This window comes from Syngnathoides biaculeatus, chromosome 3 (genome assembly GCF_019802595.1).
Source record: "Syngnathoides biaculeatus isolate LvHL_M chromosome 3, ASM1980259v1, whole genome shotgun sequence".
Lineage (NCBI taxonomy): Eukaryota > Metazoa > Chordata > Actinopteri > Syngnathiformes > Syngnathidae > Syngnathoides > Syngnathoides biaculeatus.
The window spans coordinates 1,314,435-1,341,220 of NC_084642.1; the positions used below are offsets into that span (position 1 = coordinate 1,314,435).

At 47.6% G+C, this 26,786-nt stretch overlaps 1 protein-coding gene across 6 annotated transcripts in view; it reads left to right on the plus strand.

Annotated features, from left to right (window-relative positions):
* mtss1lb (MTSS I-BAR domain containing 2b) overlaps nucleotides 1–19,254 on the plus strand; it is a 36,921-nt gene extending 17,667 nt beyond the window's left edge. Inside the window, exons 1-13 of one of the 6 annotated variants that reach the window (XM_061813525.1) lie at nucleotides 2,217–3,966; nucleotides 5,795–5,879; nucleotides 6,486–6,577; nucleotides 6,783–6,857; nucleotides 8,339–8,496; nucleotides 10,086–10,193; nucleotides 10,380–10,477; nucleotides 12,450–12,723; nucleotides 12,924–12,998; nucleotides 14,550–14,696; nucleotides 15,559–15,774; nucleotides 16,533–16,698; nucleotides 16,968–19,254. In XM_061813525.1, the coding sequence (XP_061669509.1) occupies nucleotides 5,830–5,879; nucleotides 6,486–6,577; nucleotides 6,783–6,857; nucleotides 8,339–8,496; nucleotides 10,086–10,193; nucleotides 10,380–10,477; nucleotides 12,450–12,723; nucleotides 12,924–12,998; nucleotides 14,550–14,696; nucleotides 15,559–15,774; nucleotides 16,533–16,698; nucleotides 16,968–17,770 (2,262 nt within the window). In that variant the 5' untranslated portion in view covers nucleotides 2,217–3,966; nucleotides 5,795–5,829 and the 3' untranslated portion in view covers nucleotides 17,771–19,254. Of the gene's footprint in view, nucleotides 1–2,216; nucleotides 3,967–5,794; nucleotides 5,880–6,485; nucleotides 6,578–6,782; nucleotides 6,858–8,338; nucleotides 8,497–10,085; nucleotides 10,194–10,379; nucleotides 10,478–12,449; nucleotides 12,724–12,923; nucleotides 12,999–14,549; nucleotides 14,697–15,558; nucleotides 15,775–16,532; nucleotides 16,699–16,967 lie in introns of those variants that run through there. The other 5 variants (XM_061813519.1, XM_061813520.1, XM_061813521.1 and 2 more) reach the window with 5 other exon arrangements.
* Nucleotides 19,255–26,786: the final 7,532 nt, after the last annotated feature.

A 26,786-nucleotide genomic window follows, 5' to 3' on the forward strand; every position in this document is an offset into this window, starting at 1 on the left:
TTTTCCAAACAGTTGTCAGATTACTACGTAGTATCGCTTTAACGCTGATGTCATGTTGACATTGTTTGGTATGATTTCCAAGGCCTCCACCATCTGCAGTTAAGTAACAAAGTGCAAGAGCAAAAAAAAAAAAAATAAATAAAAGAAAACCGGTGAGGTGCTTGATGATGGTTTGGTGTTTGAAGTGAATAATCGAAAACAACAGACATATGCACACACGCACACAAGTACGGCGCGACACGACATGACGGCGTCGGCCAATCGCATCCGGGCCGGGTCACGTGTGCCGGCACGGTTGCCAGGCAACAAGTGAAGTCAGGGGAAAAAAATAGCCTTGTTGCTGAGAGCCGAGCAGGAAAGACTTTTTGGGCGGTCTTACCTTGTGGCAGTTCGGACGCCGATGGCGCACGCGTGTCAACACACGTGTCGGCACGCCGATGTCACTTGAATTCTGCTTGTTCCTGTAGGTGCTGCTGTTTTGGTTAGCAGAAGGCTCAGCGATGGCGTCTCCGCGAGGACAGAGATGAAAGCAGAGTTGTTGTTTATCATGATTTTTCATTCATACATATTTTTCTTGAATTTAATACATTTTTTTAATTAGTTTGGACTTTTGTTTTTTACATTTCTATCTCTTTTTCTATTTTGAAATGTTTAAATCTGGGCGAATGAGCTTCCGTAGGTTCTGCTCTTTTGCTTAGCGACAGATTTCTAATGGGCTCAACTATCTTAGTACCTTTTTTTTTTTTCCATTATTTGTATTATTTTAGAGCGGCATTTACTTTTCTTACATGGACTAATGATGGCAGCATTACTGGGAGCACGTCGTCTGTTAAAGTGACAAGCGGTTATTATTTGATGTTTTAAAAAACTTTTTTAACTCATGAATAATAAATAAAGCGCATTCTTCTAGAACGCCTTGAAATACATCAATAAAAAAAGAAATCAATTGGATTCTTGTTCGGACACACAAGTGGAGCCACCTCCGGTTTTAACTCTCCACGTGACCTCAGGTGGCTTTTGCCGCTCAAAATCAATAACGTTGTGCGCAGGCGTCTCAAGGACGGCGTTCGTATCTTTGGGGTTCTCACTTCAGAATATGTACGGTCATCGACAAAACCGGAGGAGAATCATGTCATGTACCAGTCCAAAATTGACAGTCATGTAAAATCAATTGAAATTCTGTCCAAAAATACAATCAATCGACAGAAGACGCACTGATTTGACCTTGGAACCCAACGACCCCCGGTGGTCCCGATCGCCTCCAAAACCCCCCCAAAAAAGGGGGGTTGGGTCGTCTCTACTGAAGCGATGGCTTGTCGGGAGGCCCGACGATGCGTTTGGGCGTCACGCCGAGCGTGTGAAAAGGCGGCGACGGACGGCGTCCCGGGCCCAGACTACGTTACCCACAATGCTAAATTTAGAACACTGCAGTGTGTGACTCAGCGCTGCCGGCCTGGTGGTGCTGATGATGAGGATGAGGATGAGGATGAGGATGATGTCGTCATTGTTGCTGTTGTCATGGAGACAAGCATCTGCAGGATTCGTCATGATGAATATGTCAAATATTCTGGTCTCGCGTGCATGTGTTTGTGGAAGCGCACTACTGCGTGTGTAGGTGTGCGCTTGTATGGTGTACGTTCATTTTCTGTGAATGCGTGTCTGATCGTGTGTGATTCCATTCGTAGATGATTGTGTGCGTGCATGTGTAAAGGAGACATATTGTGAACGTTTCTCTTCACTTGTGTGTGTTCGTGACACGTCTGACAGTAAAACAACCGATGGTGGGTTACCATGGTAACCAGGGAGTTGCGGCTAGACGAGCGTTTGCTAGTTGCTGGGACGGAGCCCCGTCTACGGCCAAAGCAAAGATCTGCAAAGAGAAAACAATATTTTTACTTTAGGGGGAAGAACTTTACACACATGCACATACGTTCGGTTCTGTTTTTACATATTGCTCATCTTTTTATTTTCAATTGTACAATAATTGCAAATAGATCGGTTGGCCTTTTTGTGCTTCTGGGAGGTCATGATGTCACCCACTAGGAAATGGTTGGTTGTTCTGTTTTTTTTTTTTTTTTTTGGGGGGGGAGGTTCCTGTTGCCATGGCAACAGCAGATTGGCTGAGAGATGCGATGTGACAGGAAGTGACCGTGCCATGACCCCCCCCACCCCTCCCCAGCCTGAAGTCAGCGTGTGTGTGTGTGATGACTGAAGACAGCACAGCTTGATTCTCAGCAGTTAAATGCCAACATGCTTCATTAGAGCTATGATGTTATTCCATTTAATTTTATTGTTGTGTAAAAAAAAAAAAAAAAAAAAAAAGATCGATATCACTCTATCAATAAATAGCAGCGCATACTATAACATAACATTTTGCATTCTTACATCAGGCTGAGGAAAATGGTAAAGCAAAAATAAACGTGTATTCAATCGTCAAAACATTTGGAGGTGTTTTGCAGGTCCAAACGACGTCACAGCAATGTCAAAGTGACAAACACACACACACACAAAAAAAAAAATCAATTTTCCTCAATTTGATTTGATCCACTGTAGAGTTAACAGATGCACAGATTTAGATTTTGTCTGCGCTGGACCTCGTCTGTTAATGTGATCCAATTGGGTCAAAGTCCGCCAATAACAATTTGAATAAATCTGTTTGCCTGCGTGGCTTTTCTCCGGGTTTCCCCCCTCAAGTCCCAAAAACACTAAATTGCCCCTTCGGTGTAATTGTGCGGGTGACTGCCGTCCGTCCCCATGTGCCCTGCCATTGGCTGGCGACCAGTCCAGGGTGTGCCCCGCCTCCTGTCCGATAACAGCTGGCACTCTCGCGACCCTTGTGAGGATAAGCGGCTCGGAAAATGGATGGATGGATAACTGCTCAACGGGGGACTTTTCAGATCTATGTCATAAAAACGTCATCGTCTGATGACGCCATAAAAACGGGCTTGACGTCTGACTTGGATGTTGGACCGGGCTCTGCCGTCGGTATTGCGGGCCAAAAACTGTTTGAAACGGACTTCTTGAGTCCTTTAATGGAAACGAGATGAACAAAGAACTTTTCCTCTGTCCTTGGCTCTTTTGTGCTCGGCGGAGGTGATGAGCTTTTGGATCGCAGACCAGGCAAAATCCACAAGTAATTGACGTCGTTGAAAAGTTGAAGATGCCACCAAGATGGTGGTCAGGCGCCGCTTTTGTCAAAATGAAGCTCCTCGGTTTACTTCAACGTAGTTCCGTGTCGTCATCTTGCTACGTCTGCGCGCGGTCGGGTTTTTCGGACACCACGATGCGGTGTGAACTTGGATGTCGGACTCGGACGACATCGTTTTCAACGGGTCGCCATCTTCAAAGGTGATTGGAACGTGATCATGTGACACAAGCACACACAGATATGATGCGTGTGTGTGTGCGCGTGTGTTGGTCTCGTGATCTTGTTGTCGATCTGCGGGGGACTTCGAAAGGCACGTAAATGGCAGGCCAACAGGAAGCGGACCCTCCTAAACCAGATCGAGATGAAACGTCGGACGAGATCGTTTTCAACGGGTCGCCATCTTCAAAGGTGATTGGAACGTGATCATGTGACACACGCACACACAGATATGATGCGTGTGTGTGTGCGCGTGTGTTGGTCTCGTGATCTTGTTGTCGATCTGCGGGGGACTTCGAAAGGCACGTTAATGGCAGGCCAACAGGAAGCGGACCCTCCTAAACCAGATCGAGATCAAACGTCGGACGACATCGTTTTCAACGGGTCGCCATCTTCAAAGGTGATTGGAACGTGATCATGTGACACACGCACACACAGATATGACGCGTTTGTGTGTGTGCTGGTCTCGTGATCTTGTTGTCAATCTGCGGGGGACTTCGAAAGGCACGTAAATGGCAGGCCAACAGGAAGCGGACCCTCCTAAACCAGATCGAGATCAAACGTCGGACGACATCGTTTTCAACGGGTCGCCATCTTCAAAGGTGATTGGAACGTGATCATGTGACACACGCACACACAGATATGACGCGTTTGTGTGTGTGCTGGTCTCGTGATCTTGTTGTCAATCTGCGGGGGACTTCGAAAGGCACGTAAATGGCAGGCCAACAGGAAGCGGACCCTCCTAAACCAGATCGAGATCAAACGTAGCAACTGTACACACAAACACGGCAACGCACGCGCACCCGCACACATTTGGCAGGCGTCGCAGCACCGTTGTCGGTTGTTTTTTTTTTTTTTTCCTTTTTCCCAAGCTCATTAAAATGTGTGAGACGAGCCCTCTCGTTTCCTCCTCTCTGGTTTCCGCTCCTCCTTCTCCTTCATCTTCATCTTCCTTTTTCATGTTTCTTATTTGAGTTGTTTTTCTTCTTTCCTTCCTCTTCCCTCTTTTGTTTATGTTGTAGTTCATCATACAGCAAACGCGGTCATCATCCATTTCCAATTTCCATTTCCATTCGGAGTATTTGCACGGCTCTGATTGGCTTGCATGTGTGTGTGTGCGTGTTCTTCTTGATTGAATGGTTGCCGGGTAGAACGGGAGGCGCGAGGGAGGAATTTGTTAATTATGAATGGAGCACTTTTCCGGGGACCACAACGACGCAGTGTGTCCGTGCATGCGTGCGTGTGCCACGTGAAGTGATACGGATGCACCGCATCAATGAATCCCTCTCCAAAAAAAAAAAAAAAAAGCTTACTTGTATAAATAATAATGCAAAAATGAATGAGGTGAGTATTCAAAGTCTTTATTCCCATGCAGTACAAAATAAGACCAAGTGCTAAAATCAAACGCAAAAAAAAACTTCCAACAAACAAAAAGATAACAGCAAACGGGGAGAAGAACCAGGACCTGACAGAGAAAAACAAAGAGTGCAAACAAAAGAATGTAACTAGGCGCAACAAAAACAGTGTATGCTGCCAATTTATGAAATACAAAAAATAAACCCTGCTATGAAACAAACATGGCAAACGCTTCCATCCATCATTTGATAACGTTGTTCAAACGCCTCAAATGTTATTTCATTAAGGATCGTGCTTATTCAATTTTTTTGGACAAAACTCAATAATAAAATATATTTCTATGATTTTTTTTATTCTGTTTGGTGTCAGGAGAAGTAACCCCCCCTCTCCCAATTTAGGATGAATATGAACTGCCCACGATGGTGATATACGGAGCGCCCAGTACTTTTTTACTTGACGACAAATATTTGAGAACTGCTGTAATACCCAGAAAATATATGCACCAAAAAAAATATATATATATATATATATATATGTATGTATATATATATATATATATATATATTATATATATATATATATATTGAAGGCCTGGAGTGACGTTTCGATGTTATCAGTTAGCTTGGCAAGTGGAACTCGGTGACCCGAAAAACCTCCTCCGGCGACCGGTCGCGTTTGGACTGCGTCAGCTCTCCGAGGCCTGTGCGGTATTTGCGCCCCCCAACCCCCCGGCGAGCGAATCCCACTTGAATCCCGACTTTTTCCACTGTGTACATTAGCGGCGGCGTTAGCGATGACGCCGCTCCGTTTACTGGACGCGCAGCACCTTGTTTGGGAAACGCTCGCCGAGCGGCCGGGCGACTTTTTCCACGCCGGCTCCAGAAATAGAAACCTGTGTTTACGTTAGCGGGTTAGCTGTTAGCATAAACACACACACACTCAAATCTGGCCAATTTGTGGCGTACACGCAAAGAATTCCAAAACATTCGTCACATTGTGGGTCTCGGGTGTACTACTGTGTCATTGTGTACTGCTACTGCTAGCATCGTGACTTGACGGTTTTCCCGTCTCCAGGGGCGACCAGAGACATCGGCTCGGCGCTGACCAGGATGTGCATGAGGCATCGCAGCATCGAGGCCAAACTCCGACAGTTCACCAAGTAAGCCCTGCCCCCAACCCGGCCCGCTAGCCCGCTAGCTGCTTCCCGTCTGACTTTCCTGCCTTCGGCACTTTGCTTCGAGCGCTAACGACTCGCCTTTCATTTCAAAACATCGTTCGGCTCCACTCCCGCAAGGGTTGGATGGCGACTTTTCCGGAATCAAAGCCGTTACTCCAGTACAGCAATCGCGAGTACTGCTACCGCTACTGATTACTGGTACTGATTACTACTCTTATCATTGTTTACTCCCCATAGTTTGCAAATTACTTTTTCCAGCTGGGCTACAAGCATGCCGTCACTCCAATGCAACACTTTGTGCTACTACTGAGTAATACTACTACTACTACTACTACTACTACTAGTAATACTGCTGAGTATTTTTATTCCTGCAATGACTACCGTTACTACCACGATTGCTGAGTGCTACCTGGACCACAACATCTGAGCACAACAACAAGAGCTGAATAAATACTCGTACTAGTGTCTGAATATTACAACTAGTACGTTGCATTTGCGCTTGCTACTTCCACTACGACTGCCAAGTATTCGTCATTCCTGCAGATTCCACAGCGGGCGTGTTTTTTTTTTTTTTTGTTTCCCTGACAGCGCGTTGATGGAGAGCCTGATCACGCCCCTGCAGGACAAGATCGAGGACTGGAAGAAGACGGCCAACCAGCTGGACAAGGACCACGCCAAAGGTACCCGCATGCCAGTATCCGAATACGAGAAAGCGCAACCGGCGTATGAAGGAACGCTTTAAACCCGCGTGGCACGGAACGGGTTCCCTCGAGTGAGCGTGGGGACGGTTCCCCGTCACCGCAAGGATGCGTTTATCGTCACGGCAGGAGACGTGAATGTTCTGAACTCCTGTTGTGCAATCAACCCGATGGTTGTCTCCGCTAGAGTACAAGCGGTCGCGACACGAGATCAAGAAGAAGTCGTCGGACACCATCAAGCTCCAGAAGAAAGCTCGCAAAGGTGAGGGGATCAGGCATGACTAATCGCACCGCGTCCAAAAGATCACGTCAACACGACGCGGACAAAATTCTGAAAAATACAATGAAGAGCCTGGAAAGTGTAAACACAATATTTTTTCCATCTAAATAGATCAATTATAAATGCATGATTATTAATATTAGTCGAAGTTGGAGTATGAAACAAAAAGAATACGTTTAAATATGTTATGATTTCATGATGCATTCATTTTAAACAACCTTTTCATACAAAAACGATGGATACATTGTTGATTTTAATCGTTTATCTTGTTGCATTATAAATGTATGAAAAATGCAAATGTTTACAATCGTTCCCTCGCTGCTCGGGCCCCAATTGGGTCGGATTTGATTTGAATTTTGATTTTGGAACTGAAGGCAAGGCCCTCCCTTGCTTATTAGCTAGCATGAGTCATCGGGACTCTTTCAACGAACGTCTCGAACGGAAGATGGCGGCGGAGGGCGACATCTGGTGGCCATCAGAGGTGCTGTTTCTCCCCACTACTCAAATGGTTTTCATTCTTGCAGTTGCCAGGCAGGAAACAAGTACCTGTACTGTGCAGTACTATCAAATATCAAAACAAATCAGTCTCGAGCTGCTACTTATGAATGCTGTGACGGGGGGGCGGACCCAAATGCAGGACTCCGAGACGAGGGCATGATGTTAGGCGTAGTTTTATTCAAAGCTGAGGTCATACACCGTGTAGCAGTCCGAGAAGGCAGAGGCAGGATCCGAAAACATGAAGCGAGGTCTGATGACTAGGAGACAAACTAGGAAACATGAACTAGGACTTGACTGAACTGTGGTGGCAGAGAAACACTGTGACGAGGATAGCTCGACGCTACACCATTCTCAGTGGTGGAGATTCCTACTGTCCGTGAATGCAACTCACTAACTCAGGGCAATGAACTGGCAAATGGCCGTCGAATTACAGTCCCAACGTGAAGCGCTGAGCGGTGGCTCGTGACAGTTGGTTGCTTTTGGTTCGGTTTTCTCTACCTTGCAGTGACGCCTGACTCACCCTCAATGACAGTCTGTGCTCACTTTTTCTTCCCCCCCCCCACCCTTCCCCCCAAAACACTTGCACCCCACTGGTCGGCCTCGAACAGAGATCCAGGGTAAGTGTGCGGGCCTCCTTTGCTTGCTTGTAGAACAAGACGCGCGCACTTTCGCTTCGTCTATTCCCATTTTGCACGCACGTCTTCCATCTTTTAACAGCTTTGACCATTGGACCGCATCGCCACGCCGTTTCTGTTTTTAGACTCATAAGGACGCGTCTCGGCCTCCGCGGCGTCTGCATGCGCCCGCCGCTCCGTTCCGACGTAGTCCGGAGCCTCCAAAGTTCTTAAACTGGCTTAAAATCCAGTTGGACTTTGGAGCGTTGGCCGTTAGCATTTCGACGTCGGCGCCGCGCACGCTCGGTGCGCTCTGATGTCATTTTTTTTTTTTTTTCTTTTCTTTTTCAGGCCGCGGCGACCTGCAGCCTCAGCTGGACAGCGCCATGCAGGACGTGACCGACATGTGCCTGCTGATGGAGGAGATGGAGAAGCAGGCGGTGCGGCGGGCCCTGGTGGAGGAACGGGGACGATTTTGCACCTTCAGCGCTTTCCTGCAGCCCGTCGTGGTCAGACGCTTGCTTTATTTTTTCAAATCTGGACAATTTTCAAATCTACGTCAGTGCGTGACTGCGTGTGTCAAGTGTAATGTCTGTGTTATTGTGCACGTCAGCACGTATATTTGTGTGTTATGGTACGCGTGTGTCTTTGTTCATGTTCAAATGTGTCTCGTGTACATAAGCTTGTGTCTGCGTTGTACAAGTGTACTTTTTTGTGTCTTTGTGTCACAGTCTGTTACGTGTGGATTTAAAAATGCGGCAAAGCAGTTGTATTGCGTTGAAGACAATTTAAACAGGCACAAATCTCGGGTTGCAATCAGGTGATAAAAATCAATCGAATCGCCGCCGTTCCTGCAGACAAGCTCGGCGTTGCGGACGACATCTCCACGGCAGCGTCCACAGACGTACGTGGAAGCGGCGAGCGGCGGATGTTTCCCGCCCATTTTAATTCGCTCGACGATGTCGCCAAAGCTAGATATGTACAGAAATAAGATCAAACTCTGCGAAGGTATCGATCCGTGTACTCTCTCCACCACGACGTACTTTCAAAGGACCTGCAAGTCTTCCCTGAAGTCGAATATCCGGACACGAGAAATATACACGCTTCCCGCTTGCAAAATGATCGTAACAGACTTTCAAACGTGTACTCGGGCTTCGTTCACATCTGCACGTCGTATATTTGCAAGCCACTTTTGTTGCCGTTTCTTCGATAAATCGCTTCCCGATGTCTCCGTTTCCGCGATTTCCACATCCGCAGACGCAACAAAAATCTGCCATGACGATGACGGACAGCTGACTGCTTGTCTGCAACAATGGCGGTCAAGTGAACAAGCGCGACGTCACCTGCAACCCGCCCATAAAGCAGCTTACGCGAAATAGAAGGTTCAAAGACCGAGTCGTCGAGCCGCACGGTCGCCAACGTTGAGCGACTGTTCCCAAACGGCCAAACGTTCTTTCCAGCGAATATTCCAGAAATGTCCAAAGACAAAAGGCAGAAGGCGTCCCCCCGTGCGTTGACGGTCTTTCTCGTCCTTATGTAGGAACTCCTTGGAACATTCCAGAATTCCGCATCACAAAAGCCCCGCGTCATAATAACGCAAAAGTATGGAAGGAAACCGGATCGCAAAAATCTCCATCAGTGTGTTTGTGATGCAGTGCGTAGCGCGTGTCTATGCGTGCTATGAAGTAGATGGTTCTGTCTTCGCGCGTGTTCTACTTGACATCAGAATGTGTGTCTGCGTTTTATCGTGTACATGAGCACGTGTCTGCGTGGTCTCTGCGTTTTAAGCTGCGTAACTGTGTATCTATATGTCGTAGTTTGTTTTTTTTTTTTTGTCCATCAGTGTGTGTCCGTTATAAAGAGCGTTAATGTGTGTTAAAATGAGTGTATGGCAGTGTGTGGTATTGTGCATCATTGTGTGCGTCAGTATGTCTATATTCGTGTCAGTGTTATTGTGTGTTTTTCTGCGCCAGTTCATGTTGCTGTGTGTTATTGTGACTGTGTCATCGTGAGAAATTGTGCGTCAGTCCTGTTGCGTTGCCGTGCGCGGAAGTTTTGTCGGCGGTCGTCTGACGTTGACCCCCGTTGGTGTCGTCAGAACGGCGAGATCGCCATGCTGGGCGAGATCACGCACCTGCAGGCCATCATCGATGACCTCACCGTGCTCACCACCGATCCACACAAGTTGCCCCCCGCCAGTGAACAGGTGACACGCTAACCCCAGCGCACAATGTACACAAATGCACGTAATCAACACACGCAGCATAGACGCAAACACAGTAAACACAGCAAGTACACCACGTATTAAATATGAGCACATATGAAACACAACATCAGTCATAATTGTCACAAGTGCAGAGCCGTGACCCCGTGTGTGTGCCTCCGTCCTCAGGTGATCAAGGACCTGAAGGGGTCCGACTACAGCTGGTCCTATCAGACTCCGCCCTCTTCGCCCAGCAGCTCCGGCTCGCGCAAGAGCAGCATGTGCAGGTCGGCGTTTGACGGCCACTCGTACTTGTCGTTGTTCTCTCCACGAGCCTCAAACGTCGACGTTTCAAAAGCAGCCTCGGCCGCCGCGCGTCGGGCGTTATTCAAAATCACGAGAGACAAAAAAGTTCCACGCGGACAGAGGTTATGAATCTCGACATGTCGAAAGAGGCGCCGTGCGTCACCTTGTCGTTGTTTACGTATTCGTGTTTGTTACTGTATCTGAATGTGTCAGTTTTTGCATCGCCGTGTGCTAATGTGTAATAGTCTCCTCCCGTGTGCGCCAACGTGTATTAGCCTGTCTTCTAATGTCCGTTAACGTGGAGTCGCGTCGCTGTCGAACGTCAAAGGGCTCCGTCGATCGGGCTCGATCGCGGGGCCGCATCCTAGTTGTCGCTGATCCGTGGCCGTGAAGACTGTCACGACCCATCGAGACGGAGGAGGACCCAAACGCGGGACTCCGGAGACGCAGAGGCATTTCGGGAAAAGTGTTTATTTGTTCCGAGGTCGGGGATCAGGCAGACAGTCAAGTGCGGCAGCGGTAGTCAGGACATCGGGCGGAGAGAGCAGGGGTCGGTACACGGGAGATCAATCAGAGAAGGCGGGAGTATCAAAGACATCAGGCTTACGGGGTTGGTCAGAGGACAGGCGGAGGTCGGAACACCAGGGTTGATGATCAAGAGTACGGGAGTGCAGGAACGGGGCATGACTTGCGACGATCTGGAGAACAGCTCGGGGTTTTCCCCGCACGCGAGACGTGAGGCGAGCCTTCTCGATCGTCTTGTCGAGCTCCAAATCTCGGGAGAGGTTGAGCCGAGGCAGATGAGCTCGCGGACGGCGCCGAACTCACGACGGACGGCGCGATCTCGCTGCCTCGTTCCAGGAACTTGGTTTTCCTGAGGTTGATTGTTAGTCCGGAGTCCTTGCGAGGTCCCGGGAGGAAAGATCCGTGAGGGACTGGAAGATCGCGCTGAGCAGCGTGTGTGTTATTAATAACGTCCCTTAATTCAATATGCTGTCGAGCATAATGCACACCCTCAATATTGATTCCATAGTTCATGAAAATCCTTCGTCCTATGGCTGTCTCCTCATTGATCAAATTCGTATATGCTAGAAATGTTTGTGGTGATCCCCTCTAAATTATTTTCCTACAATCATATTTTAATCAGCATGATTATTCAGTTTGATTTTGTTTTGTAGAACTTTATCCAGCATTCTGTGACACCCGCAAGCATCCGCTTGCGTCGCCGTCGCTTGATGAAAATCATTTTTGCCTCCTACGTCACATTCGTAAATGAGCAGAGTTTGCATAACTTGCTGAAAGGTGACACGTTCGCTTCTGGGGCAAGAGTAGCATAAAATAAAATAAACCAATAAAACAAACTCGAAAAAGGACAGACGAACGCGCGAGCTCAATTAGAATTCATATTATGAGAATTATTGATGGTACCGGGGAGTAACTGACTTCAAATTAAGAGCATTTGAACAACGATGCAAGGCGCTCGGCATGCTGGGAAACCCCATCGCGATGTTTTTACAATGACGTCATCGGTGCTGAATCGAAACGCGAGTTTGCGCCGCGCAAGCGCACACGAGCAAACCTTCATTTTCATGCTGCATCACAGCCTGGATGAATTATTACATTTGAAATGTGATCCTAACATTTTTACTTTGGCTATGTATAATTTACGCAATTGACTCTTGAAGATTTTTTTTAATACACGCAAAATTACAGTAAGCGTGTTATAGCGCAGCAACGCAGCAATGTGTTATCGTTTTGTGATTGTCGACCATTTTGTTGTGTCCTGATCTGACCTCTCCCTCCTGCCCCCGCCCCCGCCCCCCCCCCCTTTGAACACACACCCTCCCTCTCTTTTCATCACCGTGTGTGTTTTGCGGGTTTGTCGCTTCTTAAATGGCCACCGCTAACCCCCACGCCCTCGCCGATCATCGACGTGATGACGTCACCGTGCAGCAGCGTCAACAGCGCCCACAGCAGTGCCTCCCGCTCGTCCGGCGGCGGTGGGGGGCTGGGGGGCGGCGGCGGGGGCTCTCTGCCCCACTCGCCCACCTCCTCGTCCTCGTATCGCTACCGCAGCAGCCTGCCGTGCCAGCCGGGGGGGCCCGCGGGGGCCATCGCCGCCCACCGCCTCAGCAGCGTCTCGTCCCACGACTCGGGCTTCGTGTCCCAGGACGCCAACGTCTACTCCAAGCCGCCCTCGCCGATGCCCTCAGACATCACCAGCCAGGTGGGCGCCTCCGCTGCGCAATTTGACCACGTGACGATTTTATTTTATTTTTTTTTTAAGTGCGTACCCAACTTGTATCTGCTCCGACCCGCGGCGGTCCGACCTCTTCGACATTCCACCGCTCTCGTGCGACCGAAAAGCGGCGGCTTTACCGCGTGGTCGTCAATATTTGTTCTTTGTGTTTTTTTTGGGGGCGGCAGAAGTCGTCCAGCTCGGCGTCGTCGGAGGCCTCCGAAACGTGTCAGTCGGTCAGTGAATGCAACTCGCCCACCGCTGTAAGTCCGCACCGTTCGCTGTACGACAGCCCAGAACCGTGAGCACTCGTTATTATTATGATGACAATGACAAATACACTCTGGTATGTACTACAGTACACTAGAAGACACTTTTTGGAGGGGCGCTGCAAAAAACTAGGCAACACTCGGCAGCCACTGCACAACTCCATCCCCGCAGCTCCTCTGACGTCTGCATATAAAAGAAATTCGTATTGGCACACACTTTAACTAGTATGACGATGAAAAAATGATGTTTAACTTTTTCAACAAGAAAATGTTTTCGATATATTAAAGGGGAAGGCCACTCATTGAAAGTAAAAATGTTTTAGTGAGCCGAGCTCCGGAGGAGGCGGAGCTCGCTGCTCAGACTCGGCGTCCGAAGAACCAGCCGAATATTCAACGTTATTGACAGCCACGGGTTCAAATCTGGATGGACGTGTTCCTCTCTTCTGCTATTTCTTCATCAGGTGGGGACAAAGAAGGGTTCGAAACCAGCGCTGACGATGACTGTGTAGGAACGTAAGCAAGCCCCGGGTTGAGCACGTGACACGGCGCGTACGCTCACGTGACTCCCGAAATGTCAGCGATCGGGAACATTCCGAATTGCCGATATAAACAACCTTAAATGATATCTGATGATGATTATTATTTTAAAGTTACAGTAGCAATGTCATGACCCATCTGATATATTATTTTCAATGAGTGGACTTCCCCTTGAAAAAAAAAATGAAAAAATAAAATACTGCTGGTTTAATATAGCACAGCGTTGTCAAACGTACGGCCGGCGGGCCAGAAACGACCCGTCAAGGGCGGAGTCTGGCCCGCGTGAACGCATTCACTGCTATTTTTCAACAAGTTATTTTTGTGGAAACATTTTGTCTGCTGGAGCGTGCGCAGCGACAGTTAAATGACGCTGATGCACCCGTGAGGGCCAAACGATACCAAGTTTCAGGAATTATGCGGGCTGGCCGTGTTCGCAGTCGAGTTCTGTGAAAATGAAATATGTCCTCCTCAGAAGAGGTTGCTTCGCTGCGAGGTTTTTGGCTTTTTTTTCCCCACGACAGACTTCTGCAACTTTGATTCTTTATGTCTACATTTGACAGAGGAGGCATAACTGAAAGTGCACATTTAATCATTCATAATGCCATTGAAATCGATGAAAATTTCAGATGATTTGTAACACAAGATAACAATCATAAATGTTACTTTCAGTAATTGGCTTAAAAAAAAGAATAGTTTCTATTTATGGAAAACATGGTGGGGTGACCCGCAACCGAAACTGACTTTGACGGCCCTGATTTATTATTTTGTGAACAAATTGTACTGGGCGGGTCGTGAACGTGTTTTTTTTTTTTTTTTTTTTCATCAAATATTCAATGATGAACTTGTCCGCGGCAGCTTGAACTCATGTCACGCTCGCTAACACAAAGTACTTTGCTACTTTGTGTCATTGTTTTGCGTGTGGTTGCGCCCCCCCCCCCACCCCCTTTCCCGTTCCCCCCGCCTCCCTCTTGATCATGTGACCTTGTCTCTCGCCCCCCCCCCCCCCAGCAGTTCGGCTCGTCCTTCGCTACCTTCCGCCCCGCCCTATCTCGCTCGGGCTCGCCCAGGCCTCACTCTGTCACCCTTCCCGTCACCGCGCCCCCACCCTTTAGCCGGCCCCCCGGCTCCTGCTCCTCTTCTCCCACATCCTGGAAGGTTTGTTCCCCATTGCCTGCTCATCTCCGCCTGCTTTTGCTCATCCCCGCCCGCTTCAGCTCTCATGATTTCGTTTCATTTTTCTTTTCATTCTTTCGTTTCTCCGTGGGGGTGTTTTCACGCTGGCGTCTTTGCCTTTTTTGTCCTGGTCAGAATCCGTTGAGGCCCAAAACGTCCAAATTCCTGACCAATTTCTTCCTTGAGACTCGTCGCGTGCACCCGAATTTCCTTTCGGCGGGCGACCATCACGCCCAACGGCGGCTTATTACGGACAAAGTCGCTGCGTTAACTCAAGTGAGCGACCTCAAATGTAATTTCATTTTTCTTTTTTTTTTTTTTACTCCTCCGTCCGCACGATACATATTTTGATAACTGGGCTGAATTGTTTTTTCCCCTCCAATTTGTAGCGGTTGCTTTTCTAAGGCGCCACTTCAAACCCGAAGGACTGACTTCCTGTATAATATTTGGCCTTTGGTCCTTGAGGCATGCGCGTCTGCCCAAATTCATGTTCGGGGCATCCCGAAAATTCTAAGAAACGACACGCCCGTCCACTTTCCTGTTGATTGGGCCGACGAGCCGCTATCGTGCCGAACCAGATTCTTGAATCAGTCCACATCGAAGCTCTAAGAATGGACTGCACCGAAGTGGGCGAACGAGAGCCAGTGTGAACGCACCCTTAGCGCGCTTTGACCTTGTGGAAAGCCGAACGGCATGCGGGCCGACCGACCCGTCAAACCGAGCGAGCGAGCGTTCCCCATGACGCGCATAAAAGAGCGTCAAACTGCTGGAGAGCGGACGAATCTCGCTGTGACCTCGCCCCGCTACTTCCTGTCTGCTCATAACCGCACTCCAAACTCTTCAGGACTGGTCCAAAGCAGGTGCCTACGAGCAGCCCGCGGCTTCCGCCGCGACCGGCGCCGTCGTCCAGAGGAGGAAGGAACCGCCGCTCGACAGGCTGCGGGAGAGCGAGGGCTCGCCCGGCTCGCCCGGCTCGCCCGGCGCGCCCGGCGCGCAGGGCTACGCCGGCCCGTCCCACGCCGACGACGCCCAGAGGTCCAAGATCTCCTCCGTTGCCAAGGTAACGCAACTTGCGATGTTACCGCCCGGTCCAAAATGTCTCTGGCATGGAATATTCGGAGTAGAACCGCTAGTGATACGTCCCCGACCCGCACTAGGAGAAATCTGTGGTATGAAGTGACCATGAAAAAAACAAACAAACAAAAAAACCCCCCACAAGTCTATATATTTTTTTAATACGCCAGTAGTTTTAAACACCTCGAGTGAAGTGAAAAGAAAAGGTACTTTAATGTCCTGGCAGGTGGTCTCAACGAAAAAAATCACAAATGGAAGCCTCCAGCACCTGCTGTCACTCACCAGGCCACGCCCCTCAAAGGCACACGTCAACACATGTTTCGTACAGTACATACAGTAAACCCACAATATTTACATCAATCGGTGTGGAGTGGACACACCTTAAAAAGGGTTTAGAATTGCTTGTAGCTGCCACAAGATGGAGGCAAAGCCTGGTTTTTGTCTAATTGAAACTCTTCAACTCACTTCAACGTTGTCCGTGCCACCGAGTTGCCAAAACTACACTGGCAGAGCAGTTTTTGTCTCCGGTTCATTTTGAGAAATGCACTTTGGTTCGGTACAGTTTTTGCCGCTCCTCCCGCCTTTTTTTTTTTTTTTTGGTCCGGGGTGGGGGGGAGAATTTGACCTTTTTACTGCAGATGATAAGAATGAGCAAAAAAGTCATAATCTGGCATCCGTGGTCGTCGTTTCATGTTTTGCGTTCGTGGTCGCTGAGAAATTTGCGTGTCTTTGGGGGGTTCCCAGTACGGGGACGAAGCGTCTCCGGTGGCCAGCGACCTGGCCATGGTTCTGACCCGAGGCCTGAGCGCGGAGCAGCAGAAGAGCAGCCGGGACTCGCTGCAGTACTCCAGCGGGTACAGCACCGAGACCACCACCCCTTCCTGCTCGGAGGACACCATCCCTTCTCAGGGTGAGACCGGCCGCCGTTTCCCAACTTTTCTGGCAGCGCAACGTCGCAAATAAGATTTCAGGTCGCACGTGGACGTGGACCTCCGCTCACTCGGTCCTCGGCCGTCTCGTAGTTGCGCGCGCGTTTGAGTACTCTGGATAACATGACAACTGTCAAACTCTCCCAAAAGCGGCAAATGTTAAAACCCGCACCCCCAAAAAGACCTCCATAAATCCTTCAAAAGTTTTGTATTTTCAAATCGAATCCTTTGTCTGCGTTGCACGTCTCAGGTTCCGATTACGACTGCTACTCGGTGAACGGCGACCCCGAAGGCCCCGACGGCCAGACGGACTTCGACAAGTCGTCCACCATCCCTCGCCACTCCAACATCGCCCAGAATTATCGCCGCATGATCCAGACCAAGCGGCCCGCCAGCACGGCCGGCGTGCCCAGCGGGGTCTTGGGCCCCGGGGGCCACGTGGCCCCCCCCCTCGGGGGATCGGGCACCCCGGGCACCGCCACCATCCGTAGAACGCCGTCCACCAAGCCGGGCGTGAGGCGCACCCTCTCCAGCGCGGGCCCCATCCCCATCCGACCCCCCATCGTGCCCGTCAAGACGCCCACCGTTCCCGGGGACGCCCACTCATCCGGGCTCGGCGGGGCGCCGGTCCGGGTGGGAAGCGAGGAGTGCATCTTCTTGGTGGACGACGCCCAGGGTGCGCTCAATTACGTGAAGGCGTCGCCCAAACGCCTCAGCCTCCCCAACACCGCTTGGGGGTCCGGGGCGGCCCTGGAGGTCTACGCCCGGCAACAGGGAACCGCGGGGCCCGGCGCCGGCTCCGAAGAGGAAAAGATGATCGCGGCCAACCGGCACAGCCTGGTGGAGAAAATCGGCGAGCTGGTGGCCGGCGCTCACGCCCTGGGCGAGGGCCAGTTCCCTTTCCCGTCCCTGCCGGACGACCCGACGCCGCTCGGCGACGCCCTCGAGGGGGCGGAGGGGTCGTCCGGCGGCGACATGCTCACCACCATCCGGAGGGGCGTCCGACTCCGCAAGACCGTCTCCAACGACCGCTCGGCGCCGCGGATTTTGTGATCCGCGGGCGGGGCGGCGGACCGATCCTGCGGCAACTTTTAACTCGTCGGGAAATCTCATCGTATTAAACCAGACGAATGAAAACATAGACAAAACGTAAAAAGACGCCGTTAGAGCCCACGCCATGACATTTTTAACACGTTAGCACCGTAACTCGTGTGTGTTGGACGCATGTTTCTCTTCTCTACGCTTACGGAAACGCGTTTGGACATTTATTCCGTGTCCTCGGCATCCGCTTTCAGGTCCGTGTACTACTAGTACGCAGGCAGACTGCTCAACGCAGCGCATCTAGTGACGTTTTTTTTTTTTTTCGTCTACTCGCGACACCTTTGGCCAAGTATGAAAGGAAACCTCATTAGTACTACGACGCTACTAGTTTGAGTAAAGCTACAAGGTCCAACTAGTAGGCAGGTTTCACACACTTTCACGTGTTATTCTTGATCTTCAACTTAAGGTCCATACTAGTAGGTTAACTATAGTACATTTTACGACCGAGGCAAAACTGTCCACTAGTACGATTTTGCACGAGTGGACTCGTGCAGTTTTTCCCTCACGACTCGTGTCTTTTTCCTTGACAAGGCGGATACGGTCGCATGGACTATACCTCCAAGTAGGGCCTAGTAGTGCTACTAGTGTTTACGACTAACATGGGTGTGCGCACTAGTAGACCAAATTTAGCATTAGTAGCGGTACACAAAAACATTGCCCGTCGTACGTACGCTACTAGTGCATGGGCCTGGAAGCGAAGTCCAAACTAAATGCGCAAACGCTTTCCGGTCGGGACCGAACGAAGGACTGATGGTGCGGCCCGCGAGTGTCACATGACGTCCCGGTTGTTTCGACTTCACTGAATCTCGGGAGCCAGCGCGGGGAGCTAACATCGTGCGCCGCCATTCAGTCGGCTTGTTGGCATTGAACTGTGCTGGTGACCCCACCCCCCCCCCCCCGACCCCCCCACGTGCGCCACTGCAGGACAGCCGGCGAGCCAATGAGGCGTCTTCTTTCGCGTGTCTCCTCTTCTTTCTTTCTTTCTTTCTTTCTCGTTCCTATCGTGACGTCGTTCTCCTTGTGCGCCGCCTCGAGAGGGCATCCGGTGAAAAAAGCGAGATACATTCATATATATATAAAAAAAAATATATATATATATATATAGTATACATAAATATATTTTCTAGAACCAGAGAGAAGTGTCCGAAACGCAGCAATAAGTGTGTTTTATTTTCTTGCTCGGTGGTGGAGGACGTCGCGCAAAGAATTGACCGGGAAGTCTTACGCAAGGAAAAGATGCGAGAGAGCAAGTGATGAGGATGAGGGAGGAGGTGGAGTGGAGATGAAATACCTCGGCAAATTAAAAAAATAATAATAATTGGATCCATGTCCAAACAAGTACGGTTTCCCCAACAACAAAAAATATTCAACCCACGTGTCAGCCTAACAAAAAAAAAAAAAAAAAACTCGTGTGCGGGTTCAATTCTTACTGAAAACTCCATCAGTCTTGCCGATGACACTCAAAAGACATAAAAAAATAGAAAATATCTCTGAAGTGCCATAAATTAAAGTAATACAATAGGTTCAAACAACGTCGTGTCATTATCCAAGCCGCTTATCCTCAATGGTTGCGGGAAAGCTGGAGCCTATCCCAGACTACACCCTGAACTGGTCCCCAGTCAATCGCAGCGCAGATATCGACACCGTCACTGAGCGGGAATCGATCCCGCGTTGGACGCACCAAGGGCAGGCGTGTGTACCGCTACACCATCAGTGCAATGCAGTAATAATAACTCTGAAATTTCACAGGTTAAAAAAAAAAAAAACTAACAACACGGTGGAGCAGTTGGAAAAGCGGTGGCCTCACAGTTCGCAGGTCCCAGGTTCAATCCTGGACCCGCCTTTGTGAAGTTTGCATGTTCTCCCCGTGCCTGTGTCGGTTTCCTCCAGGCACTCCGGTTTCCGCCCACATCCCAAAAATATGAAACATTAATTGGACACTCTAAATAAATTGCCCGTTGGTGTGATTGTGAGTGCGGCTGTTCGTCTCCGTGTGCCCTGCGATTGGCCGGCGACCAGCTCAGGGTGTGCCCCGCTCCTGCCCGTTGACAGCTGGGATAGGCTCCGCCACAACCTTTGTGAGGATAAGGCTAAAAAAAATTGACGGATGGGTGAAAAGGAATCCCTCAAAAATTGCACCGGTCTAAACGAGAACAGGAACGGCCGTCAAAAGCCACAAGTTCAAGAAAGACCACAATAAATCTCGCAAAAGTCGCACAGGTCAATGAAATCTTCGCAAATAAAATTGCACCCCTCAAAAATAAAATGCTGAAAATTCATCAAAAACCACAGATCAAAGAATGAATCCGTCCAAAATTGCATCAAGTAAAATAACAGTCCCAAAATCCCTCCAAAATTGCACAAGGAAGGCGACACGAAAGTTTGGGAGTTGATTCAAAAATTTTGAAGTCCTCCCAAAGTTTTGTCGGCTCACATAAGACAACGAAAAAAATCCCTTCAAAGTCGTAAAATTTAAAATAAGACTAAAATAAATCCCCCACCCCACAAAAGATTTGCAAATATTTAAACAACGTTGGGTTCTTTTTGACATGAAAAGAAAAATGAAAGCATTGAAATCTGCATTTCTTCCCTTGGAAAGGAAACAGATGTTCATTTTTTTTTTTTTTTTTAGATTTGCGAGGAAAAACACAACAAACGGCTCAGGGCTGAAGAGTTTGATCGCGTGATGAATATGAAAAGTGGACGCGGCGTTTGTGGACTTGATGAGGACTGAAAGGGGGACCCAACCGACCGACCGGTCGGCGTCTGCTCTTTTCTTACATTCTTTCATGATTTATGTTTTTAATGTACAAAAAAAAAAGAGCTGTGTGTAATATAATGTATGACACGTGCGGGATCAGAGGCGAGTGAATAATTCTTCTTCTCTTTCACGTTTTGACTTAATTTATTGATTTCACACGCGCGGCTGCTTCGATTGAAAGAGGAAGTCCCACCGCTCTCCAGCAGGGGGAGTTGTTGTACGTCTTTGCGCTTAAGAGGCGCTTCAGGTTGCGGCTTTGCAAACGTTCCCGTGCTGCCTCCGTTTCCATGGAGACCACCGCTACTGTTAACCATTTCGCAAAATTAAAATAGGACTTCAGTAATACCCCCCCCCCATAAAAAAATAAATATTGCTGGTTGATCATGTCCTGTAAATGTTCCTTCGGTTATTTGGTGAACCCGAAATCGTTCTGGTCCGGCTTTGAGATCCTGGCCCAATCGCAGGAGTTCAAGCATCTTGGGATGTCGTTGACGAGTGAGGAAAGAACGAAACGCGCGGATCGGCGCAACGTCTGCACTGATGCGGTGTCGGAGGAGCTAGACCGAAAGGCGAAAGGCGAAGCTCTCAATTTTATCGGCTCGATCGACGTTCCGACGCTCAAATCCCGCAGACGAGCGGCCGAAACGGGTTTTCTCCGCTCGGAATGGAGCCGCCGCTCCTCGGCGTTGCGCGGCTTCACGCTTCCAAATCAGACCAACGAGCGGAAATGCCCCAAAATTGAAAAAAAAAAAAAAATATATATATATATATATATATATAAAACGGCTATAAATCCCACAAATATTTAATATCTAATATATTTTAAACATGCTGACTGTGTTGTGGTTCACGTCTAACGGGAACGTCGATTGAATTCCAGTGTGTAGAAGCAGCCAATACATAAACAAACTGTAGTGACACACATGCAACGTGTGCTGGCACACGTCTTTACAAAAACAAACATAATAATATACTTGTTCAAGAATTTCATAAAGCTAAAAAAAAAAGGTGACTGATTATTAATTTTGTGACTTCTCTGGTTATTTTCTGATAATGCAGCCCCCCCCCCACGTCCCCCCTTTTCTCCTTAGAAGAATTTATTGCATTAAAAACTAGTGGTGACAAAATACAACATACACAAGCACAATAGTACACAACACAACAGCACACGCACACACAAAATATCACTATAATGTGCAAATTCCAAACTTCCGTTTTTGGTCTTCTTCGAGTTCCGTCGAACTTTTGATTTCACGTCTTCCCTTTTTTTTTTTTTTTTTTTAATTTTTGAAATTTTATTTTAAACTGGAGCTTTGAATTGTTTTGCACTCCCCTTAATTGAAGCGTAGTCACTCGCTGATGTAACAAAAAAAAAAAAAAAAACCCGCACTGTGATGATTCCACGATTAATAAAAGTTGTACTTCAACGCTGTGCCGTGTCCTTGTTTCACATATTACCACAAGATATGAATCACAACAATATTGTCATTTCCACAAAATGAAAAAGAGTCAAAAAGGCTACAGAAACTATTCACTATATATATTGGTCTGCGCTCCTTTCCAAATATTATTATTCCATGTTTCAGTAGTGGTCGTACAGTCGTAGTATGGAAGTACAGTACAGGTATGGATCTTTTTTTGTTTGGTTTTTGCTCCTCTCTCCCGGCAGAGGGCGACAGAGACCTTTAAGTGTCAGCGCGATCCCGACCCGGTTTTTTGGAACGATAGATAATCGAGTTATTTCATACATATTTATCCATCTCGCTTTCTCTGTCTAATGTACGCATATACGTACATATTGAAACCTGATATTTACTTACACTGTATAAAACACTAAGAGAAGAACTGCGAGAATAATGAACGCGTTTACATTTTGAGACACATTTTCACGACACATTTCTCCAAATTCAGAAGTTGACACAAATGTCATTCATCTTCGTTACCATCGCCTTGAAACTGTTTGGATTTTGGCCAATAAGATTGAGATCCCAAAGTGACTTTGTGACCCCGGAAGGCACTTTGCAAAAAAAAAAAAAAGCTTTGGGTGGGGTCGTTGGCCCCTTGGGAAGTTCCCATTTGCGTCCCGTCTGATATTTTGAGATTTTCCAACAATGTCTTTCTTTCTTCCTTTCTTTCTATGTTGCCGATTGTTTTGAGAAGTGCTCCAGACCCTCGTGTGGCAAAATAAGGCCGCAGGTTGATGCTGCCATCCCGACTATTTCAAAGTTGGGACGGTGTTCTCGGGCTTTTGACGTCCACGTGAAGTCTATTGCTGAATAAACGGAGGATGCAAAACAGAAACGCTGCATACGAGCACACTAAATTTATGTATAATTCACATCCCGTAAAAAGAATAAGAAATGCGGAGCCTCAGTCCAAAGACAAGTAGTCATTTTTTAAAAAAAAGAGAATATTCCATTTCTAAGCGTGCTTATTATTTAGTCATGAATGCAGAGAAACGGCGACCCTGTCTTGTCCGCATGTGATCAAATGCAGAAAAAGGATTGGCAGCACCCAGGCTCAAGGCTTCTTCTTCTTCTTCTTCTTCTTTTTTGTTAGTTTTTATTTTTTTTATTATGATTTTTTTCAAGCCTCACTGTCATCGTCTCCTGCGCTCGCCTGGCAGACTTGGTGGTTCTGGTCTTTGGGAGAAAGTGACGAGAAGCAGACAGGCCAGATAAAAAAAAACGTAAAAGTGCATATTATTTTGGAAATTTCTGCGTTCTGGACACACAAAATAAACTTGATAAAATGTAAATATGGTTTAAAAAAAAAAAGAAGAAAAGACGTCGTGCTGTCGTGGTTCACGTATCAGAGTCGTGCTACATCGCAAATGTATTTAGTTGTAGCTTCACTTCTTATCATGTTTGAAGAATATTTTTTGTCTGATCTATCCATCGTCTTATCTAATCTTTCTCAATATTTCTTTGTGTCGTTTTAAAAGTGAAGTTTTGCGACATTAATGCTATGAAAACCTTTAAATCCCGTTTTCCCATTTCAAGGATTTGTACTTATTGCCGATCACAATTATGCATCATGAAATATGTTTGTTGGGTCACGCGTACACCATTTTGACCTCATGAAAAATGTGCACAATCCACACAAAATTGCTTCATATGACAAAGTAGAAAGTTCCATAATCGATGTTCTTTTGCGGAGTCAAATTTGTAACTATCAGTCTAAAATCTTGAAAATGTATATATATAAAAAAAAAAGGTGGCGCTTGTGTATCATATTTGGAAGAATATGTCATGTGTGAAACTACTGTTGAGCGACACGTGACCAGAGAGAGCCAATCACAAACTTTATAGGAGGAAGCAAAAAATGCCCCAAAATAAAATAGATAAAAAATACAGAAAACCTTTGCAGCTATTTTTCAAGAGTACTGGACCTGCAATTTGTCATGGACATTTCCCAAAGCAAATGGAGTCATGGAATCGATTACAATGCCGCCCGTAGTTCCCTGGAACTAGTTACTTCCAACGCTGTACTCGAGTAGCTGGAGGAATGACGCACGCCGGCGCCGGCTTGAGAGGTCGCCGAGGCGCCCGACGGCCGACGGCCACCGTTTCAATTTGCAACAGCAAGCGGGGAAACGTCTCCATATTTCATCATAACCCGCTGACGCGCCGATACGTCGATGGCATCCAAGGATATCTTCCGCGTCATGACGCGTGCGCGTCCTTCAAGGACGACCAATCGATACTCGCCGCGAGGATGGATGGCCTTATGTGGACAAAAGTATTGGGACAGGGCTCTTATTCATCATTCATACGTCATATTCAAGCAGTGGCGGTTGGCGGGCACACTTTTAAACACATGTACGCTCAAATGGATGTATTCATGCTATTGATTAATTGTATTTTTAAATGTCATTATATTCTTCAAAATTATATTCAGTACATTCTTTCATCGTATTTATGCCTGACCGGAGACTAAGAATTTATCTGAAAATACACATCTCTAATATGTCGCATATTAAAGGCGAGGAATAGACAACACTTCAGAAACAGAATTTTGTAGCACATCCATCCATTTTCTTAGCTGCTTATCCTCACAAGGGTCGCTGTCAACGGGCAGGAGGCGGGGCTACACCCTGAACTGGTCGCCAGCCAATCGCACGACACGTGGAGGCAAACGGGCCGCACTCGCAATCACACCTATGGGCAATTTAGAGTGTCCAATGAATGTTGCATGGGATGTGGGAGGAAAGCGGGGTGCCCGGATAAAACCCACGCAGGCGCGGGGAGAACGGTCCATTCTCAGTACTAAGTAAGTACTCAGTACTTCGCCGATTTCAGCTATTGCGGGACGGCGCACGAAAAACGAGGAACGAAAGCAGACGAGGGGCCGAAAACCGTCAACGTTCGTTTGCCGCGCTCGGCGAGGCCGAAGACGTGATGAAAATTCCAGGAAGGCAACGTCATTATCGGCCGGCTTTGGAATTGATCGCGTGAGCGGAATGGGCGCGCGCGATTGCGCCGGTCGCCACTTGATGATATTTGGATTGATCTTGACGCAACAAACGCCCTGCGGATGGAAAAATAACAACTCTTAAAGCTTTTGGAGACGACACACGGACGACAGGGAGGGAACGTCGCAAATTTGAAAATGCATGGATTTGGATAATATCATCAAATAAAACACGCTATAAAAATACAATGGGGATTTTTAAAAATTAAATATAATAATAATAATAATGATCATACAATACTGACACACCGTAAATTAAAAATGAGATCACATTTGAATTAAAAAATGTAACGTGTTCAAAATTAATGCAAATTATCACAAATTTTAAAACAGTTAAAACATATACAATTGTTTTCTATTTTATTTTCAATAATTGATTTTTTTTAAATTAATCTCTATTAAAAACTTTTTTAGACACTGAATCAACATCTTTTAAAAAAAATCAAAAATATAGTTTGGCATGCTGTATCAACACTTATGAATACAAATTTACATATTTGTAAACACTATGCTTTGTAAGTAAAATGTCATTTTGCTTGAGGTTTTTGAATGAACATTGACAAATAGTCTATGCTGCAAAAGTGAGTAAGTACAGCAAAATATTTGGAGAAAATCACTTTTGAAGTACTGGATTATTATTATTTTTTTTTTCACTGAATACTTGACGATGACGTTATGATCGCTCGAAACGAGAGCAAAATATTTGCCAATACTGCGTACTGCAGCCACTTGCCAACGAGACATCTGGCGAGCGCCATTAAAGGAGGTTGCCCCCCCCCCCGCCGGCGGCACGGGACTCCTTGTTCTCCGACGCCTGGAACCTTGTCAAGTGTGTCGGCCCGCCGAGAGGACGCTCTCAAATATAGACGCCGTTTCTATTATTCAAACGTGACCTGGGAGGAAAGATGGCGGCGCTGTGAATATGCAAATGTTGGAAGGAGATCACGAAGGATGATCGGATTACTGTGAAGGGAGGAAACGGTTTAGTGGTGGTGGGGGGGGGGGGGTCATACGCAAACTTCACGACGGTTACCTGAATAACCAAAACACTTTGCACGGGAAAACATACAACAGGGCTGGAAGGATTGGGGGGGGGGGTCGCAAATCAGCTTTACAAACGCAAAGCGAGGTTTCAAGGCAGTGCCGGGGGGGGTCCAAACCAAGGTGGGAAGTCTGGGCTAATAGAAAAGGTTCAAGGTTCAAAGCCGTCAGTTTTTCAAATCGGGGCTTCCAGTTCAAGGGGCGAGGGTTAGAAAAACGGGGCTAAGGTTCCAAAATATCCATCATCCATCCATCCATCCATTTTCTTCACCGCTGATCGGCGGGAGGAGCCGGAGCCGAGCCCAGCTGTCAACGGGCAGGAGGCGGGGTACACCCTGAACTGGTCGCCGGCCAATCGCGGGGCACATCAAGACAAACAGCCGCGCTCACAATCACTCCTACGGGCAACTTAAGAGTGTCCAATTAATGGGTTCCAAAATATGGTTTCAAAACACTTAGTGGGGTCTCAAGCCAGGCTTGAGGTGACAAATTCGGGTTTCAAGTCGGAGGTGGGTTTCATAATTACAGAACGGGCAAGGTGCAGGTTTGCAAATTAGAATTCCAAGCAAGGGTTAATATCTCAAATATTGGTTAAAGAATGAAGGGGGGGGGGGGGGGCTTTAAGGCATTGTTATTGGTTCAAACTTGGATTTCAATCCAATGTTGTGGTCCTACCCTGGCATGTAAATTCCA